Source organism: Ictalurus punctatus, chromosome 2 (assembly GCF_001660625.3).
Source record: "Ictalurus punctatus breed USDA103 chromosome 2, Coco_2.0, whole genome shotgun sequence".
NCBI lineage: Eukaryota > Metazoa > Chordata > Actinopteri > Siluriformes > Ictaluridae > Ictalurus > Ictalurus punctatus.
In genome coordinates this window covers 12,813,995-12,833,184 of record NC_030417.2, presented here as the reverse complement: position 1 = coordinate 12,833,184, position 19,190 = coordinate 12,813,995, and the positions used below count along the sequence as shown (strand labels likewise).

Here is a 19,190-nt window from a genome sequence, read left to right as displayed (position 1 = left end):
TCCTGAGTGGAACTATTGTGTACCTAGTTTAAAATAGATTTATGAGAGCAAAGGTGGGTGAAATATTAAAATTCCTATTTAAAAAAAAAAAAAAAAAAACCTTTTGCAAAATGTATGCTGTTTGCATTAACAGACAAAACAATTAAAATAAAATTAAAAAATGAAAAAGACAAAAACGTCCATAAGGACGCACAAGGGTTAAATCATGAGCAAAGCCATCTAACTAGAGTAAATATAAATTCATGTTAAAAACCAGATTCAGGTGTAGCGTCTCAAGGTCAAAAAATTTCCACACAAAATACTGTTGGCTATCCATCCCTCTAAACTAACCATACAACAAATATTCAAATGAAGATAATTAAAAATGTATTTCAATTTAAGTTGCACACAATTTTGTTGATATTTTAGCAAATATTTATTCAAGAAAAAGTTGATGGTTTAGTCTATATGTGGTGTAAAGTTACCATTACAGGAATGCAACCGAGGTCATTTTTCTACAGCTATACAAATTGCTCTGGTCCACAGTAAGTCTAATGTAATCCAGCAGTAGCACATGGCTGCTATAATAACACACACACACACACACACACACACACACACACACACACACACACACACACACACACATACACATACACACAGTACTGTGCAAAAGTTTTAGGCACATGCAAAAAAATGCTGTAGAGCAAAGATGCCTTCAAAATAATGAAATGAAATGTTTCTACATTAAAAAAGAAAAAGTACCGTAAAGAGCAATAAACAGTAGTAAATGAAAAAGTACATTTTTGGTGACTAGTCTCCAGTACAATTAGTGCAGTTTTATAAGGAAATGAGCTGTAAGATTTATTGAGCATCTTGCAGATCCAGTCATGGTTCTTCTGGAGACTCTGACTTTTGTACTCGCTTCTTATTTTTGCAGCGAAACCCAGCAGCCTTCATTGTGTTTTTTGTCTGAAAGTGTCTCATGTAATACACTGCTTTCTTTAATGACAAACATTTTCCTGCAACATTTAATTTTGCTAGAAAACTAATGTTTGGGAATATAAAATGTTTTTTGTATTGACTCGATAATGTAGAAATTAAAATAAAAAAATCTAAATGTTTGCACTAAAAATTTTTTTTTTAAAATAGGATGCCTAAGACTTTTGCACTGTGTTTTATATATATATATATATATATATATATATATATATATATATATATATATATATATATATATATATATATATATATATATATATATATATATATATAGGGGTGTGTGTATATATATGCCATTTAAAAGACTAACCGGTGACAATGACACTTACCTACAACAGGTAATGTGATCAGATCTGATGCAAAACAAACAGGAAGAGCAAGACCAACAAACAGCACTGCAAACGTCATGTATTATCTTAAAGAAATTGCTAGTGCATACTGTATAAGTGAGTATTCCTTTAGTGCCATTTTAGAAAACACTTTATTGGCTGCATCGTACCTAAGCTTAGAAATTAGCTTGGGTTTTTGTAAATGTAAATATACCTACCTGCTCCAATACAGGCACCACATACCTGAATACCGAGTTAAAAAAAATATGTTTGCGGACTCTATGAAAGTTAGAAAAATTAGTACATTACATCTGCTAGTCACTAGCACCTAGAGAACTGGGTAGCAGAAGAGTGGACTCAAGACAAATGGCTTGGAGTCACAAATTAAAATGTCTAAAGACTCAACCTAAAAATAATTTAAAGCTACAACTTGACTAACACCAATAACTTGGGCTTGGAGGGATGATGCCAGTGTTTAAATAAAGGTACACTTGAGCAGGTTGAAACATGCTACCAAACTTTAAGTCTACACCGTTAACAATAAATGTTGCTAAAAAATTTGATTCAAGCATTACCTCCAATCTCATTTGGCCTTAGAGGCTACATAAAGAACAGTATGGTTAGACCTACATAAACAATTAAGAAATATACGTTTTAGTGGTTATTTAAGTGCCAGTTTTATCTGATAACTTAAGAAACTTGAGCATTCAAGTTGACCAATATCAGGTAAGAAGGATCTGCTTTTAGCAATCTCAATGGTAAGTAAAATAATTTGTGTACTACACTTGTATGTTGGCAGTGTTGGACAGTAGGAAAGATATTTTAACCACAATTCCTAAAGGAGAGCACCATTACTTTCACCTTAAAGTTAAGCTATTCACCAACCGAGTAGTGTTGATGAATATTATTAATTTAGGTTTGTCAGACTCCAGTTCTGGAGGGCTGTAAAAAGTTTTGCATTTAATCTATATTTAAACACACCTGGACAAATTAATCAGGCTTACAGAGACCTTCATGGACTATAATCGGTGTATTAGAAGAGGAAAAACTAATATCTGTAAGGCTGTATCCCACCAGGGCTGGCGTTTTACATCCCCAAGCAATATTACTGTATTATTTCAGTGTGCAAGATGCATATTATAGGTTTGTGAAAAGAAAAAATGAAATTACAAAGGGTTATTTTACAGATTTTGTGAAGCGAAAGCAAACAAATAAGTGCCTTTAATGCCATATACCACTGCAGGGTCGATTCCAAATCACATGAAAATTTGCTTACACTTTTTTTTTCTTTTTAATCATCATTACAGGTCATTTTATGTGTGGTTAAAAAATACATTTTTGTTTATTCTGTTGTTAACAGTTAAATACTTTACCATGGCTTTAATACACTACACATTTCCTTTTTAATGTTAAATTTTGAAATGGGATTCAATTTGGGAAGGAACGCATTTCGACTCCTCTATCTTAACTCGGGACTCGATTATCAAGACTTGAAACTTACTTGTTACTCGTTCCCACCTCTGAACTTCGGAAACAAAAGCAGAAGAGGTTAGTTATAGGTTTTCTCTAATGTGAATAATAACAGGGGCCATCACCAAACTTGCTACAAGTTTGGGGACATTGGAATCCAACAGCCATGAGGCTGTGAGGGCCCCCCGCTCGAAAGAATTTAAAGAGAAAAATATGAGACTTGCCTCAGCCTGAACAGGGCACCAGTGAGACTCAACCTCAGCCGGTCCCATGGCATCGCTACAGGGAGAAGAAAGATCCTCAGTTTAGCAACACACAAAGTCACCTGGGTCCAAAGTACTTCTGTTTCAAATTACATCCCCCCCCCCCCCCCCAAATCACACCCAACCAAAACCACATTTGTCTGAACCCCTCTGTGACCACACACTAGGATTATCCTTTTTCCCCCCACAGTGAATGTGCATTAAGGTCTTCGAGTGTGACTTACTTCAATGAATATGACACACTGAATTTGACAGACAAAAGCCATCCATATTCTCCCCCCGCCCCTTGACACTGTTCTCTTCATTAAGCCAGGTGTTAAAAGGACACTATTGTATGGGTTAATTAAAATGAATGTGGATGACTAGGTTGATGTCGTGAACAGAAGACACTCCATTGCTGACACATTATTGCAATCATGCAGCCAGTACAAACCTTTGTACAGATCCTTCCCTCTGTCATGAAGAAAGAGTCTTAGGTTTTCAACACTGTTTATTACAGTTTACATAATAATACAGACACTTTTCACATCAGCTATTACTTGTATGATTTCCTATGTAGGTAAGGATAAGCAGGCATACAAAAACAGTTATAGCTAACTGAAGCCCTCACCAAGCAAAGCTGGGGACATGAAGTCCAACAGCACCTAAAGGTGCTGTGAAGGCTTAATTTGTTTAGTACAGTAGTATGTTTACAAAGACTTGCCTTGATAAAAGGTGCAGTACTGTTCACGTTACTCCAGCCGCTTCAAATTATTACGAACCATATTTACTAAACTTCACTTCTAAAAACCTAAACGGAACATAGGGGGAGGAAAAAAGCCACACTATAGAATCGGCAACATATAGAGGTCCAAATAAAAAACTATGCAAAATTCAAAGTTTCATGCATAAACCAGTGCTTTTTCCATTTCCCTTACTAAACAAATTGAATTACAATTATGCTTAATGATCTGGCTTCTTAAGCACACCATTACATGAGAAAATGGTTGAATCACCAAACCTATCGGAGACTGGTGTTTGAGCTTCAATAACGGCCTCCCTGGGACATTACAGGAGGCCTCATGGCCATGGGCGGCCTTGGGGGAGCTCCCTGGTAAGGAGGAACCATTGGGGGGCCTTGCCCGTAAGGTGACATTGCCCCTGGCACATAGCCAGGCACTGCCTGGGATGGGGTACCATATGGCCCTAATAAAAATAACAAAATGCAACAAATTACAAACTCGTAATATAATAGTGTCAAATGACTCATAACAGTAAGTACATATATTCATCTTCTACTTCATATAAAAAGGAATCAAAAAAAGGATTGTACCATGCATGGGATGCCTGGTTCCTGGCTGCTGTGAAGAAGCACCCTGCTGAGCAGGCATCACACCTCCCATTGGCCCAACAGGAGGAGTGCTGATGTGCGCCTGCGCTGTACTAGGGATCTTACACTGGTAGCGTGGTAATTGAGCGCGCAGCTCCTCCTGACACACACACACACACACACACACACACACACACACACACACAGAGACACAAAAAGCACAATTAGGCATGACAGCAATTGTATGCTGTTCAAGCTAAATAATATTTTAAGATACAGAGGATAAGACATTCCTAAAATGTAATAGCATTCACGGTACCTTAAATTAGTAACATTACATTCTGATTTCACTACTTACTTTACAAGGGTGGAGCCATATATGGACACTTACCAGAGAGATATCCTCATCAGGGTGGATCAACTTACTGGTTGCACTGGTTGTGGTGAGGGTGGCAGGCTTACTTGTAATGGGGGTCGCAGGTTTGGCCACAGTGCTGCCTGTGTTGGCAGCAGAGGGTGCAGGCTGGCTGTAGGCTGGGAATGTGGCTTTGGGAGCAGCAGAAGAGGAGGCTGAAAGCCCGACTGCTGCCCCAGGCACCCCCTGCTGAGCCTGGAGACACAGAAGAGTCCCAAATGAACCAGAATCACCAAAACATCTAATAGTATCCATGATGAATTCCTGTTACCCATGTCTGGCCCTGGAAGGCCATGACACTAAACAGCTTATTTCATGAGGAGCATTTGCAAGTTAGGTTTTTTTTTTTATAACAGGGAAAACAATAAACTGTGCAGTGCTGTGGTCCTCCAGGGCTGCACTTGCTATTGTTTTTCTACTGACAAGGTGCTGGAACCAGCAAACCCACAAAGAGGTTGCAGGAACCAAGCAGTTTTGTTTTTTTTGCAGTAAAATATGAGATCAGGCACCGGCACCCTATCAGTGGAAAAGGATAAGAGACTGGGGAATAAACATTATATAGATAAGCACTGTGCATACAAGTGCACCAGTATATCTGCTGCTAGCCATGAATAGTTTTGTAAAAGCCTAGTTTCACTAGGTCAGCAGGCTGCTGCGTACTTGCGACAGCGGCTTAGAGGGTGCTGACAAAGTGTCCATACTGGAGGAGGCTGAGCTTGTGCTGGGAGCTCGAGTCCCCATCTGCAGCATGGAGAAAAAGCAAAGAGCAAAATCCCTCAACACAGCTGCATCAATGACTTCACTGCGTTTCATGCTCTCACAAATCGGTGTATGCTTACAACGTACTTCCACATACCCTGTGAAAGGTGTCTGAAACGTGGCAAGCTACCAATCTTTGCTAACAATATTCATTCCTTCAATTTTAATCGTTATCATGCTTCGTCATAAGCATTTACTCAGCTAATAAAAACACCCTAATCTATTGAATATTGTGCATCATTGTTAACCTGCATGTGAATCCTACAGTTATAATAATTTAAGCTAGGTGTCCGTATCTCCAGTTATCAAGTATTATTCAAAATATAGCAAAAATGAATTGTATCCACACCTGTCCTGCACTAGGGAACAAGGGCTTGGTGACAACAGGCTGTGGAGCAGCCACTGTGGCTGCAGGTGTGGCTGCTCTTGGGATCATGCCTGACGTGGTGGAGGCAGGAGCCTGTGGCATGTGGTTCATACCTGGACGATGACCCATAGGAGGGGGCATGCCTGTCAGGAGCAACAAATCAGAGGCCTGTCACAATTTTTTATTAAGTCAACGTAAATTACTTTCGGTTGCTTTTTATATAGGACAAGCTTGATGACTATCATAACAATAGAAAAAATTAAGTCAGTAAGGAGCTATTGAACCTGGTGGCATGCCTGGCATCATCGGAGGCATTCCTGGTCCAGGTGGCATCATCCCACCCATGGGCATCATGCTGTGGAAAAAAGAACAGAATTTTTTTTTTCTTTCCAATCACAGAATGGGGGAAGTACAACAGGACTACAGTGACATTAATAGTATACATGCTGCACACAATCTTCTCCAAAAGTATTGGAACAGCAAGTTCTTGTGTTTTTGCTATACACTGAAGATATTAAGGTTTGAGATCAAAAGATAAATATGAGACAAAATATCAGAATTTCAGCTTTACCTCCTTGATATTTACATATAGATGTTTTAAACAGCTTAGTAAAGTAAATGAATAGACAAAGGAAATAACACTTAATATTTGGATGCATATCCCTTGTTTGCAATAACTGCATCAAGCCTGCGACTCACTGAGATCACCAAACTGTTACATCCTTCTTTTGTTGTGCTTTTCCAGGCTTTTACCGCAGCCTCTTTGAGTTGTTTGAGGGGATTTTTCCCTTCAGTCTCCTCTTCAGGAGGTGAAATGCTGCTCAACTGAGTTGAGGTCTGGTGATTGACTTGATCAGACTAAAACCTCCCACTTTTCCTTCTGATGAGCTCCGTTGTTGTGTTTGCAGTGTGTTTTGGGTTATTGTCTTACAGCACGATTAAGTTCCTCCCAATTAGATTAGATAGACTTCTCTTTAAATTGACAGATTTTGACAGTAAACGTCTGAATTCATTCTGCTGCTACCACCATGATTTACATCAATAAAGACTAGTGAGCCCATTCCAGACGCAGCCATGCAAGTCCAAGCCATGACACCACCTCCACCATGCTTGACTAATGAGCTTGAATGTTTTGGATCATGAGCAGATCCATTCTTTCTCCACACTTTGGCCTTTCCATCGCTTTGGTAGAGGTTAATCCCTGTTCCTGAACTTTGGTGGCTTGTCTCTGTATTTCGTTGCGAATTCCAATCTGGCCTTCCAGATTCAAGCTGCTGATGAGTGGTTTGTATTTTGTGGTTTGGCCTTTATATTTCTGCTCTCAAAGTCTTCTTCAAACGGTGGATTGTGACACCTTCACCCCTGCCCTGTGGAGGTTGCTAGTGATGTCACTGACTGTTGTTTTTGTGTTTTTCTTCACAGGTCTTACAATGTTTGTTATGAACTCCTATTGTTTTCCTTGTTTGACCTGTTCCCTGTCTGGTTATTAGTACACCAGTGTTTTTTTTTTTCTTTTTCAGGGCATTCTAAATCGTTGTATTGTCTATGCCTAATGCTTTTGCAATCGCTCTGATCAATTGTACCTCTCTTTTCAACTTCAAAATAGCTTGTTTTTTTCCAATAGACGGCTCACTAATGCATTTTTCACAGGCGAAACCCAGGGCTCAAACCAAGGGTAGACATTCAGAGCCATTAATTGTTCAAACAATCACTCTAACAGGGGACACCTGGCAAAAAAAAAAACACCTGTCATTCACATGTTCCAATATTTCTGATCACTGGAAAAAGAAACCTCAAACAAAAAAAAAAAGGTACCATGTTCCAAGTTGTTTAACACATCCAGACGTAAATATCATGCAATGAAAGTTGAAATTCTGATCCATCGTCTCCTTCATCTTTTGATCTCAAACCCAAACGTCTTCAGTGTATAGCAAAAACAAAAGAACTGCCATTCCAATGCTTTTAGAGGGGACCGTATTTGCTTTAATATAATGTTCTGCTGTGAATTCTTACCCAGGTGGCATTCCTGGCATGACTGGGGGCATCCCTGGCATCATGGGAGGGACTGCAGGCATCATTGGTGGCATTCCTAGAAAATAAATTGCACAGATACTTAAGGGGCACCACCTAAAATACCATGTTAATCTCCACCACCTACTGCAAGTGTATTTTTCCCTAGCTAGAGAACACTACCAAATGCAATATTCAAGCTTTGCTGCTGCACATAGTTCATATAGCACAAGTTATATTTCAGCCTATATCAGGGTGGATGAATGATAAATTCATAGACAGCCCACTGGGCAAGTGAGCACTGAAATGTGCTTCCTAAGCCCATGATTTGGCTGCCTGGAACTCACTGGAACTGACTAGGCATAAAAGACACAGACACAGCCTGTAATGCATTAGCCTCTTATAACAAAGCCAGAAATGTAGCAATTTGTAAAGTTAATGTAATATACAGCAGATATAGACCGTATTTCAATTATGCACTAATTAATTCAGCAAGTAAAAATCGTTCTACCATCAGCCAGTTTGTAGCCCCGTGGGTGAAGTGTAGTAGGCTTCAGAATTCACCGAGTTCGATTAATCAAGATCGTGAAGTAAATTAAGTTTAAACAAAGCTATATACGAAGTGAAAAAAAAAAAATGTTCCATGAAGTCTACAAAGTGGTGGGTTTTGTTTTTTTTCTTTTTCTGGTTGTTGTGCAAGAAAGGTGATAAGCAGGAGTCCCAAAAGGGAATGGTGAATTTGAGAAAGCTACATTTTCAATTACAAAGCTTACAATTTTCAACAACAAAAAGAAAAATGTACAGAGTGCAGCGTCTCCCATTAAAGAAAGGCTATGGAAAGATGCGAAAAAAAACTACAGTACCATGTGTGGAACAAAGTTATCAAAGAAATCACGGTGGAACAAATTAATCAAAAAGGTAAGCACTTTACTCAGACTGCTGCTTGAAGATAGTAAGGAGGCTAACAGACAATCAAGATGCACATTAAATAAAAGATATTCCAGACCATATTTTTATCATTAAAGCCTTTTTTTTTTTTTTTTTTAAATGAGAGAAACTATTTGGCTCACCTGAGTAGCTCCCAGGTGGCATTCCTGGTGTGGGCACAGGTGCCATTCCAGGCTGTGCCATAGGAGCGTACGCAGCCGGAGGCTGTGCTGTTGCCTGCTGGAATGAGGGTCCTGCCTCTTCATCATCATCATCCTCATCTGAGTCATCTTGGTTCTGTTTCTTTTTCTGATTTTCTGAGTCAAAAAAAAGGAAAAGGAATTAGGGGAAGATCTATAGCGTATACATAAAAGGGCACACACAATGCATGTGAGAAAAGCTTAAACTAAATTACCCTGAGTTTTCTGCTCGAGCACCCGTCTCCTTTCTTCCATATCTTTCTCTGGAATACCCTCCATCCCATAAATTTCCAGTTCAATGTCTGTTCTTCCAGGTATTGCATTGGGAACACCATCGATTGTTTCTTTGTGAACCTTCAACACAGCAGAAAATAGCATTTTGTTTTAACTCGAGCATCAAGGGGGTCACAGTTATATAGTGGTGCTTGAAAGTTTGTGAACCATTTAGAATTTTCTACATTTCTGCATGAATATTACCAAAAATTTTCCTTTTTTTTTTTTTTAAACATACTTTTAGAAGTCCTCAAAGTAGACAAAAAGGGCTCTTTTGTCTATTTTTTTTTTAATGTTTTTGTAATTAAACAAAAAGACTAGAATATTATACTTGGTCATTCATTTATAGAGGAAAATGATCCAATATTACATAGCTGTGAGTGGCAAAAGTATGTGAACCCTTGCCTTCAGTATCTGGTGTGACCCCTTGTTCAGCAATAACTGCAACTAAAGGTTTCCGGTATCTGTTGATCAGTCCTGCACATCGACTTGGAGGAATTTTATCCCGTTCCTCTGTACAGAACAGCTTCAACTCTGGGATACTGGTGGGTTTCCTCACATGAACTGCTTGCTTCAGGTCCTTCCACAGCATTTCTATTGGATTAACTATTAACTTTAGTCTTCTTTAACCATTCTTTGGTAGAACGACTACCGTGTGCTTAGTTTTGTTGTCTTACTGCATGACCCACTTTCTCTTGAGATTCAGTTCACAGAGAGATGTCCTGATATTTTCCTTTAGCTTTCACTTATATAATTCAGAAATCATTGTTCCATCAATGATGGCAGGTCACCCAGTCCCAGATGCAGCAAGACAGGCCCAAACCATGATACTACCACCACCATGTTTCACAGATGGGATAAGGATCTTATGCTGGAATGCAGGGTTTTCCTCTCCCCAAACATAACACTTCTCATTTAAACTAAAAATTCTATTTTGGTCTCATCTGTCCAAAAGACATTTTTCCAATAGCCTTCTGGCTTGTCCATGTGATCTTTAGCAAACTGCAGATGGGCAGCAATGTTCTTTTTTTTAAGAGCAGTGGCTTTCTCCTTGCAACCCTGCTATGCATTGCCACACATTGTTGTTCAGTGTTCTCCTGATGGTGGGCTCATGAACATTAGCCAATGAGAGAGAGCCCTTTAGTTGCTTAGAAGTTTCCCTGGGTTCCTTTTGAAAGGGTAACAATGGCCTTGAATTTCCTTCATTTGTCCAATCTGTCTGACTGTGGATTGGTGAAGTCCAAACTCTTTCGAGATGGTTTTTATAAACTTTTCCAGCCTGCTGAGCATCAACAACTCTTATTCTGAAGTCCTCAGAAATCTCCTTTGTTCGGTGCCATGACTCACTTCCACCCAAATATGTGTTATAAAAAACAGACTGATAGATCCCTGTTCTTTGACTAAAACCAGGCACTCACTCACATCTGATAGTCATCACACTGACTGAAATCACCCAATTTCAAATTAGATGCTAATCCTAAATTCGCATACTTTTGCCACTCACAGATCTGTAATATTGGCTCATTCTCCTCAATAAATATCTGACCAAGCATGATATTTTTGTCTCAAAGGTTTAATTGGGATCTATTTGTCGATCTGTAGGAGTTGTGAAAATCTGATGATGTTTTAGATCATATTTTTGCAGATATATAGAAAATTCTAAAGGATTCACAAACTTCAAGCACCACTGTAGAAATATGAACCAATACTCACCTGCATACAGTGGATGGCCAGGCCTGGACCCGTGTATAGCTTTTTATGGCATATGTGACACTTAAAATGTTTGGCCTTCTGGTGCTGAATAAGAATCTTCTCATCATCAAAATCTCTATTACAATACCTGCATTGACAGTTAAGGTCATATTGGAGCAAGATGGATGGTGTACTAACTAGGTAGCTAGTTATGGTGTTGTATTGAGTGCACCTATATGGATTGTTTTTGGTTGGTCTAATGCTGTGTTTGAGGCATGGTTGCAACTTGTATTTTCTTGCCTCAAACTTCAACTTGGGGTAGTCTTCTCAGCTACCAGCTACTTCCCTGTTTACAGAGTGACATCAAATAGCAGCTGTGCACACTGAACAGCGTAAAGTACCACTTTTCTACTTTTATTTGATGACACTCTTGACTCGAAACAATAGATCCCTATAGAGCTGTTCACACCGGGCGCAAGCATTCACAGGTGTAGTATAAAGTATATTTCATACTGAAATACTTACTGAAATAGGACATTTTGTAGCAGAAAACAATAATAATAATGTCAGTAATAAATATAACGGGATAGTAAAAACTGAACTGTCACTCCACCACAGAAAAAAACTGGGCTGGTCTTGGGCATTAAACTCAGGTTTTGTCCCACTTCTGCATTATATTTCACATTATTTCATTTATACTAAAACAGCTCGATGGTGCTCTTAAAATAAAATAAAAACTTTCTGCCTCCCTTTCTGTGTAGAATATACATACAATAAGAAAAGTTAGTTTCTGTGCTTCTTAACAGTTTGTGCTATGGGGCTATACAGCAAAATTTATGTGATTATTCTCTGTGGTCAAAGACTACAGGCTAGTCAGCTAAATAGTGGGTTGCGTCCCGTAGTGTGCAGGTGTAAAATGCATTCTCTTTCAGCACCATCTAATGTACAGGTGTGAAATGCATTCTCTGTCACCACCACCTAGTGTGCAGGTGTGAAATGCATTCTCTGTCACCACCCCCTAGTGTGCAGGTGTAAAATGCATTCTCTGTCACCACCCCCTAGTGTGCAGGTGTAAAATGCATTCTCTTTCACCACTCCCTTGTGTGCAGGTGTGAAATGCATTCTCTTTCACCACTCCCTAGTGTGCAGGTGTGAAATTAGCTGAAGGCGATCAATCGTTTTGTGTTCGGTGTGAAAGGGCCTTAAGCCTGTGATTCTCAGTGAAAAAGTGGTGGAAATCAGTTATACTCAATATTGAGCTCCGGTCTATTTGACTGGCCGCTTGAATCAAATAGGTTTAATCCAAACAATAACTCAAACACAAGCATGTCTATAAAATATCAACTAGGACCTGATGTTTTGTCAGCAGGAAGTTGAGGAATAGAAAGCTCTAATGCAGTGGTGTCCAATCTGATCCGGAAAGTGCAGGTGTGGGTGCAGGTTTTCCTTCCAACCAAGCAGGAGTCGTCACACCTTGATTCCACCTGTTTAATCAGTTAAATTTGGCTTTCAATAGACTCGGATGTGGCTCCTGCTTGGTTGGAATGAAAACCTGCACCCACACAGGCCATTTCCGGATCAGATTGGACACCCCTGCTCTAACGCGTTATTAAATATACAAAATATTACTAGTATTAAAAAGTTAATGAACTAAATACTGCTATGCACAGTCTTTGGAGTAGCTGCATTTCGTTTCACTGCATGTGTGAACCTGCTACGAATGCGTCAGTGACTAAATCAACACAATATCGAATACCGATATGTACAATTTATTTCACACTTAATAGGATCCTATGAGAACCTCGGGTCTATTATACTACAAAGACAGAGGTAGTGATGAGTATTTGAAATATCAAATAAACGACAAATACGCAGATTATAGCTATAATACGTCAAGCGGACTAACATGATAAACCTGCGCCGGACGTCATTGTTTTGCTAGCTTGGCTAGATTTGTTACCCGGCTAACATACAACGTATAACGTAACAGCTTTTCTCAGAAAGGATACCAACACCACGGCTTCATCTGCTTCTTCTTTTTCCTTCCCATGTTTTAGTACTGTAGTGGACGATTTGTTTGTGAATCACCAAGACGCGGTACAGGGACCGAACATTTGGCAGCAGAAAATGGCGCAGACGGAAGTGTATGAAAGTGTACGACCGGAAGCGTGAAACTGTAGCGCTGCGATTTCGCCCCCTACTGGAGCGGAGTGTAAGAATGCGAGAGAAACAAGAACAAATGTACTGATACACTATGTTTACATGGACAGCAGTGATCTAAGTATTGATCTTATTCTGAATAAGACAATATTGTGATTAAGGTGTTTACATGAGTCGCTTTTAGAATACTCCTTTTATGCTTCTGTTTTCATATGTTATAGATCGATTAACAGCACACGTCATTACGTCCCCACGTCACGTCGTCCGACGTTCCCTCCAGAATTTCACGTATCAATATAAAGTTCATCTTCGTTATGGAACCGTATACAGTTTTGGGTGTTTTTATTTTTAATAAAGGGTGTGCAGTGCAGCCTTCAGTTCAGGTGACATGGCAGCCTAGAGCACAGCCAGGGCAGATCTGAGAGTGAATGCCTCTATGTACTGGCATTGCACAACCAGAATATTTATGGAAACCTCAATATCTCAGCTCAGGATGGGCAAAAAAAACAAAAACATATCTCTAGAGCACATTACAAGGTACATGTACATATACAGTGTGCTGCAAAAGTTTTAGCACCCTATTTTTTTCACTACAAATTTGTTATAGATTTTTTTATTTTATGACTTCTACATTATCAAGTCAGTACAAAAAACATTTTAGATTCCCATACATTAGTTTTCCAGCACAAAATTAAATGTTACAGAAAAAATGTTTGTGTGTCATTAAAGAAAGCAGTGTATTACATAAGAGACCACTTTTCAGACAAAAAAACACAATGAAGACTGCTGGGTTTTGCTGAAAAAATAAGAAGCGAGTGCGAAAGTCAAAGTCTCCAGAAGAACCGTGGCTGGTTCTGCAAGATGATCAATAAACCTTACAGCTCATTTCCTTATAAAACTGCACTAATTGAACCAGAGACTACTATTTTTATTTATTTATTTATTTATTTATTGTCACACCAAATGTAGGCTTTGTTTCCTTTACTACTGTTTATTGCTATTTACAGTATTTTTTTAAAATGTAGAAACATTTAATTTCATTATTGTGAAGGTATGTTTGCTCTACAAAATTTATTTGCATTTGCATAAAACCTTTGACAGTACTGTATATAAACATTTAGCAAATTCTTGTTCCTTAAACTTAGCACTTAAGTCCATATGTAATGCTCAAGATTGCTCACAGTTCTACGTTTAGGGTCAATTTATAATGGGAAGGTTTTGAGCTTCAGTCTTCATTTTTAGAGGGTACCTAGATGAGTATAGTCTGCATGCAGAACTTTTTAGGTTTGAGACTTCATTTATTTATTTATTTTTTATGGGGGTGAGAAAGTGCAATTTTTAAAAAATTCCCCTCACTTTCAGGTTGAATATCTCTGGTGGGACACCAGATACAAACCTGAGATTTTGACAGAAATAAGTCCTCTATATTAGTATTTTGCTGCAAAAAAATTGAATTTGAGATTGGATGTAAATTCTGCAGCCCAATGGACCTTGATGGCCATATTTGAAGAATCAACCTGGTCTATCATGTTGGTACAGGTGTACAGTTGGTATGCGTGAATAGATTTGATCCAAATATGGAAGTACAGTGTTCAGTTACAAATGAACAGGATCATGAACCAATCTATGGTGTTGTTTTTCCTGTGATAAAAGTAACTTCTGAGCTGTGAACATCCCAGTTCACCACAACACTCTATGCTTGTGAACCCTCCAGATCTGCTCCTTTACCTAAGACTTTACCTAAGACATGGTCAAAATGTGCAGTTGTGTAACCAAGAAATTCATTATAGTTTTCACATTAAGTCTATTTTGTTGTCCTGTTATCAACTATTGGAGACTTCAGTCTTCTCCAACCAGAAGTATTGCATCAGGATGGATCAGTTGGTCCAGAGAGTAGAAGGAGTCAGGATCACTGGTATCTCAGGAGTAGCATGTGTAACTCAACATAGAGAATCCAAGCAGGGACTTGTTATCTCGACTTAAATTTCTCGTGATCTCGACTTAAATTTCTCGTGATCTCAATTTAATTTTCTTGTGATCTCGACTTAATTTTCTGGTGATCCCAACATAACAAAAGATCTCGACTTAATTTTCTCGTGATCTTGACATAACCAAAAGCGTTTTTTTCATGATCTCGACTTTCATGATATATTTCATGATAATTTCATGATATATTTTGTGTATACCATAATTATATTTTTTTATATTGTGTATATTTTGTGTAGCTTTTTTAAAAATCCTATACTTCAGAATTCATCCGTCTGCCTCTATCTTCTGTCACATCATAAATAAACACTACTGACCCAGTGCCATTGGAAGCCATGCATGCCCCTGCCATCACACTTTCTCCACCATGTTTTACAGATGATGTGGTATGCTTCAGATCATGAGCTGTGCCAAGCTTTCTCCATACTTTTTTCTTCCCATTATTCTGGTACATGCTGATTCCAAAGAATGCTTTTTCAGAACTGGGCTGGCTTTTTTAGTCTAAATCTGGTCTTTCTATTCTTGAGGCTTATGAAAGGTTTGTACCTTGTGGTGAACCCTCTGTATTTGCTCTCGTGAAGTCTTCTCTTTATGGTAGACTTGGATAACAACATGCCTACCTCCTGAAGAGTGTTCTTCACTTGGCTTTTATGTTGCGAAGGGTTTTTACTTTACCATGGAAAGGATCCTGTGATCATCCACCACTGTTGTATTCCGTGGACATCCAGGATTTTTTGTTTTGCAAAGCTCACCAGTGTGTTCTTTTTTTTTTTTTGTCAGAATGTAACTATTGATTTGGCCGCTCCTAATGTCCCTGCTATCTCTCTGATGGATTTTGTATTTTTTTGCAGCCTAAGGATGGTTTGTTTCACTTGCATTGAGAGCTCCTTTGACCGCATCCTGTGGGTTCACAGCAACAGCTTCCAAATGGGAATGACACACCTGGAGTCAACTCCAGACCTTTTACCTGCTTAAATTATGAAGAAATAAAGAAGGAATAGCCCACACCTGTCCATGAAACAGCTTTTGAGTCAAATGTCAAATTACTTTTGGTCCCTTGAAAAAGTGGAGGCTACAAATTAAAGAGCTGTAATTCCTAAACCTTTCCTCCAATGTGGATGTGAATACATTTAAATTAACGATGAGAGACAGTAACTTGAATATGTTTTGGTAAACAGGCAAAATAACAAAACTTGTGTCAGTGTCCAAATATATATATATATATATATATATATATATATATATATATATATATATATATATATATATATATATATGTGTGTGTGTGTGTGTGTGTGTGTGTGTGTGTGTGTGTGTATGCAGTAATGTAGTGTTGATTGCCATCAGTCTCACTCACTCTCTAAATATAATCCAAAAAGTATATTGGCTACAGCCATTTTTGCCCTGTTGGTGTTGGATAGATGGGGAAAAAGTGAACTTCATTTCTTTATTTTGATATAATTTAAGTAAGTCATATTACATCAGTCTCTAACACAAATTATGAAACAGATATACCTTGACCAAAAATGACCTTATTTTTATAGATACACCCATCGTTACTCTAAAATATACATGACTAGAAAGATGTTTTGGTGGCTTAAAAAATGGGCAGGGGGGGGGGTTATGGGGGATGCCCAGACTCCCCTAAAAGAGGCTTAGCCCCCCTATTCATAAATCTCTAGTGACATCCCTGCTTATCAGTTTTCCAAGGAGCTATGTATATGACTGCAGCCACACATGACCTCCATGTCTGTTGTGATGCTTTGGAGTCGGCATATGTATCCGTACCATACGTACATGGAACAGACTATTATTAAGGCCAGATTCACATAGTGTTTGTGCTTGAAACTATGAAACAAGGGTCCATGGCACACCTAGAGCTTTGTGCCACACTCACTGGTACCCAACTAGCTCAGTTCTAACTAGCTCAGATACAGAAAGAGCTTATTTCTTAGTTACAAAAAATGTTTTTTTTTCTGTTCAAATTTGACTACAATTAGACTTGTACAATATTCACATCCCTGGTTGCTATTTTCCTTTTAATAATACTGCAAATAGTCTGTAGTGTTTGGTCTTCAGCTTGACCCAATATAATAATATTTTTTTTAAAAGACAGGAAAACATGCATGTCCATCATTTCAGTTTTAAGGAGTGCTCAAGGAGTGCTGAATAACATTATCAGCTGTGAAATCAAATTGATTTTGCAGTAATATGCAGTAAACAGTTAGAAATACATATCATATTTTGATATGATCCTTTTAGAAATTGAATATCTAATGTCTGCATGGACATCATTTTCTCTGTTGATACCGCTCACTGTTGAGCAGGAGAGAGTAGCAGAGGGGGTAGATATTTAATCACTTTCTAATTGTCATCAACATTAACATTAACAATGTTTGGAAATTGTTAGATTTGACACTTCATTGTAGTCCTATTTAATCTTTTTAGGTAAACAATTTTTGTATGTTTTTCTCTTTCAGCTGAAATCAGAGTCATTTTTACATTCCTAATAAATATAATGAACCAATGTGAACTACATACAATCCATTCAGAAAGTTTTCCCCTTCATTTTTTCACATTTTATGTTGCAACCTTATGGTAAAAATTGTGTTTATGCTACCTTATGCTATAAATTATTTCTTTCATTTTTTCCACATCAATCAACACTCCATACCCCATAATCACAAAGCAAAAAAACAGATTTGTGATAACTTAAAAAATAACTTAAATATCACATTGACGTAAGTGTTCAGGCCCTTTGCTAAGACACTTGAAAGCATTTGTATGTGTCTAATGTTAGATAAGTTAAACATATATACTGATAGATTTTACTTCACATTAATGAACTTTAAACATTCCCCATTTACCTGGATGAGCATCTCGATGAGAAATTAGAGCATGAGATTTGTTTCTATTTCAGCCAAAAAAGAGCATCTTCATGAGCCTTCCTCTAACTGCAGCATTATGCAGCAGCAAAGCTTATTGTGTCTAAAGGTCATTTTTGGCATTGTTCATACATCAGGGATTGTCTGAGGGTTTACCACTAAGAACTCATGAGCTCTTAGTGCAGAGTTGCAGTCATTATGCAGAATGCCTCCAATATCCACTTGAAACAATGGTCCAGCAGTGGAACTTGGACTCCAAACTAGGTGAACCGTATGCACGTATAAGGTGGTCGTCACTTAAGGAAGTAGTTTTCTGTACATCATTGCAGCCAGATGAGTTGTTGAATTGCATGTGTTAATGTTTATCATGTATTCAGTCTGCAATCAATACCAGAGTAAAATGGCGTACTTATATAGCGCTTTTATCCAAAGCGCTTTACACTGTCTCATTCACCCATTCACATTCACACACCAATGGTAGCAGAGCTGCCACGCAAGGTGCTAACTTGCCATCGGGAGCAACTTGTGGTTCAGTGTTTTGCCAAAGGACACTTCGGTATGTGGAGTCATGTGGGCCGGGAATCAAACCACCTACCCTACGATTAGTGGACAACTCGCTCTACCACCTTTGCCACAACTGCTACAAACTCTTGTAAGAGTACTCTTACAGATGACAATGTACCCAGGCCTGTCCAGTGAGTGCTCTCAAGCATTTTGTGGACATGACTGCCTGCTGGTGGGTCACTGACTGGCTATTTGTTTGCCTTGAGGAGAGCTGTAAAGGGGCTTCAATGTCCACAGTTTGGTAAGTCATTGTGCAAGTATAGTATAGCAGGTGCCTTCCATTAAATGCCATTTGACACATGCTATGACTTCCTCCTTGCAGCACTAAGTGGAGAGTTCATCATCTACATTCGTCAGACTTCACAGACTGAATGTTTTATCACAGTCCATGGACTCTGTGGTAAGCCTATAAGTCTATTAGAATATTGTGCAATTCTTTTCCTTAATAGTGAACAGTATTACACCACGCTGATTTTGAGCAATTCTTTTCCTTCATCAAAAAACAGGATCAGCACTTGAGTGACTCTTATCCTCAATAAAGAACAATATCACCCTTTGATTCTCATTCTCAACAGGGAGTAATATTACAACACATTACAA

General features: G+C 38.4%; 1 protein-coding gene across 5 annotated transcripts; it reads right to left on the bottom strand.

Moving 5' to 3' along the window:
- Positions 1 to 1,236: 1,236 nt before the first annotated feature.
- znf207a (zinc finger protein 207, a) lies at positions 1,237 to 13,157 on the bottom strand. 5 transcript variants are annotated; one of them, XR_006981311.2, is made up of 13 exons: positions 13,005 to 13,157; positions 11,017 to 11,143; positions 9,246 to 9,384; positions 8,974 to 9,147; positions 7,907 to 7,982; positions 6,178 to 6,248; positions 5,876 to 6,036; positions 5,428 to 5,508; positions 4,744 to 4,962; positions 4,356 to 4,512; positions 4,044 to 4,228; positions 3,747 to 3,833; positions 1,237 to 3,059 (listed from the first exon to the last, which is right to left on the bottom strand). XR_006981311.2 is itself a non-coding variant. In XM_017492098.3 (12 exons), exons 1-11 carry the CDS (start codon positions 13,043 to 13,045, stop codon positions 4,068 to 4,070), a joined length of 1,407 nt encoding a protein of 468 aa, XP_017347587.1. In that variant the 5' UTR covers positions 13,046 to 13,157; the 3' UTR covers positions 3,516 to 3,833; positions 4,044 to 4,067. The 5 variants fall into 5 exon arrangements, 4 of the variants coding, with proteins under 4 accessions (XP_017347587.1, XP_017347583.1, XP_017347597.1 ...); XM_017492098.3 differs by lacking the exon at positions 1,237 to 3,059 and having other exon boundaries at positions 3,516 to 3,833; XM_053687926.1 differs by lacking the exon at positions 1,237 to 3,059 and having other exon boundaries at positions 4,039 to 4,228.
- Positions 13,158 to 19,190: the final 6,033 nt, after the last annotated feature.